At 64.1% G+C, this 1,985-nt stretch overlaps 1 protein-coding gene across 1 annotated transcript in view; it reads left to right on the top strand.

Moving 5' to 3' along the window:
• Positions 1-558: 558 nt before the first annotated feature.
• The window catches only part of GUCY2D (guanylate cyclase 2D, retinal), a 14,062-nt gene continuing 12,635 nt past the window's right edge, over positions 559-1,985 (top strand). The window contains exons 1-2 of the mRNA XM_023514048.1: positions 559-1,279; positions 1,364-1,668. Of these exons, the coding sequence (XP_023369816.1) occupies positions 559-1,279; positions 1,364-1,668 (1,026 nt within the window). The remainder of the gene's footprint in view (positions 1,280-1,363; positions 1,669-1,985) is intronic.

Raw genomic sequence — 1,985 nt, 5'->3', positions numbered from 1 at the left:
GCCTGGCTTTCTGGAAGGCCAGGCAGATCCGATTCCAGAAAGGTGCCGTAGGGGCTTCTATCCTCCACCAGCCCACCCCATCCCTGCCTAATTAAGGGACCCTAATCAGCTTGTGGAGATTAAGGGCTCTGGCCGGCTGTTCCCACAACCCCGCCCTGGCCTGGGCTGGCAGGGGAGAACTGTGGGCGGGCGTCAGAAGGGGGATCAGCCCGGTGACCCCTCACCCGGGCCCTGGGCCCGAGCCCCAGACTTTCCGGTGAGTAGCAAACGCCCCTCCTCACCGCCTCACTTGTCTGAGGGTGTAGGTGTGTCCCCATTGAGCCCAATGGGAGGTCTTAATTCCCCTAAAGGCTCTGATGAAGCGGAAGGGGCAGATAAGTTGGGATGGGAAGCAGGGGGAGCACGAACGGGGCTGGGAGGCCATGCCCTTGGCCCCCACCTAGTGATGAGGAGGGGGATCACGGGTTAATCGGACTTTGAGAAACTGAGGGCTTTGGGAAAAACCCTAAGGGAGCCCTCAATCGCCCACCCTGCGGGTTTGTGTTCACAGAGACGGCAATGACCGCCTGTGCCCGCGGTAGGCTTCGGGACCCCAGGCTCTGCGACCCCGAGCGGTGGGCTCGGTCCCTGCCCGGCCTCCGATGGGCCCTGCCGGGGCCGTGGCGTCGGCTCGGGCTGCTGTTCCTGCTGCTCCTCCTGCCGCCCTCCGCCCTCTCCTCAATGTTCACCGTGGGGGTGCTGGGCCCCTGGGCTTGCGATCCTATCTTCGCCCGGGCCCGCCCTGACCTGGCCGCCCGCCTGGCCACCGCCCGCCTGAACTCCGCCCTGGCAGGCGGGCCCCGCTTCGAGGTCGCGCTGCTGCACGAGCCGTGCCGGACGCCCGGCTCGCTGGGGGCTGTGTCCTCCGCGCTGGCCCACGTCTCGGGCCTTGTGGGTCCAGTAAACCCTGCAGCCTGCCGGCCAGCCGAGCTACTGGCCCAAGAGGCCGGTGTCGCGCTGGTGCCTTGGGGTTGCCCCGGAACTAAGGCGGCGGGCACCACAGCCCCGGCCATGACCCCGGCGGCAGATGCCCTCTATGCCCTCCTTCGAGCATTCCGCTGGGCGCGCTTGGCTCTGGTCACCGCCCCCCAGGACCTGTGGGTGGAGGCGGGACGCGCATTGTCCTCGGCACTCAGGGCTCGGGGCCTGCCCGTCGCCGTGGTAACTTCCATGGAGCCCTCGGACCTGTCTGGGGCCCGCGAGGCCCTGAAGAGGATCAAGGACGGGCCCACGGTCAGAGGTAGGCTCCCCTACAGAGTGCGGGAGGTCGGCGGGTTCTGCAGACAGCTGGGCAGCGCCACCAACCAAGCGTCTGTGTCCGTAGTGGTGATCATGGTGATGCACTCGGTGCTGCTGGGCGGTGAGGAACAGCGTTGCCTCCTGGAGGCCGCAGAGGAGTTGGGCATGGCCGATGGCTCTCTGGTCTTCCTGCCATTCGACACTCTCCACTACGCCTTGTCCCCAGGCCCAGAGGCCTTGGTAGCGCTCTCCAACAGCTCCCAGCTTCGCAAGGCCCATGATGCTGTGCTCACCCTCACCCGCCACTGTCCCTCAGAGGGCAGCGTGCTGGACAGCTTGCGCAGGGCCCAAGAGCATCGGGAGCTGTCCCCTGACCTCAATCTGCAACAGGTAGATGGACAGGGAAGGGGAAAGAGCTGAGGAGCACAGGGGAAGAGGGAGGGGATAAGCCAAAGTGGAGAGAGGAGGATAGAGTCAACGGGGAGAGAACTGTTAGCAGCTCTGGCGTTATGGAGCAGTGTAGAAGCTCTCTGGTCTTGCTTGAGACATCTTAGTGCGTTGGGATTTTCTTCAGAGAGCAGGCAATGAAACCTCTCAAGTCCAGCTCCAAGTAGTAAAACTCTGATGAATTGTAAACTGCAACATCTTTTGCCGTCTGCTTCAAAGTAAACCAGCACCGGCTCGGCGCCTATAGCTCAACCAGCTAA

The sequence above is a fragment of the Otolemur garnettii genome, unplaced genomic scaffold (genome assembly GCF_000181295.1).
Source record: "Otolemur garnettii isolate 467f Iridium unplaced genomic scaffold, OtoGar3 scaffold00046, whole genome shotgun sequence".
NCBI classification, from domain to species: domain Eukaryota; kingdom Metazoa; phylum Chordata; class Mammalia; order Primates; family Galagidae; genus Otolemur; species Otolemur garnettii.
This window is presented reverse-complemented; position numbering and strand designations above follow the sequence as displayed.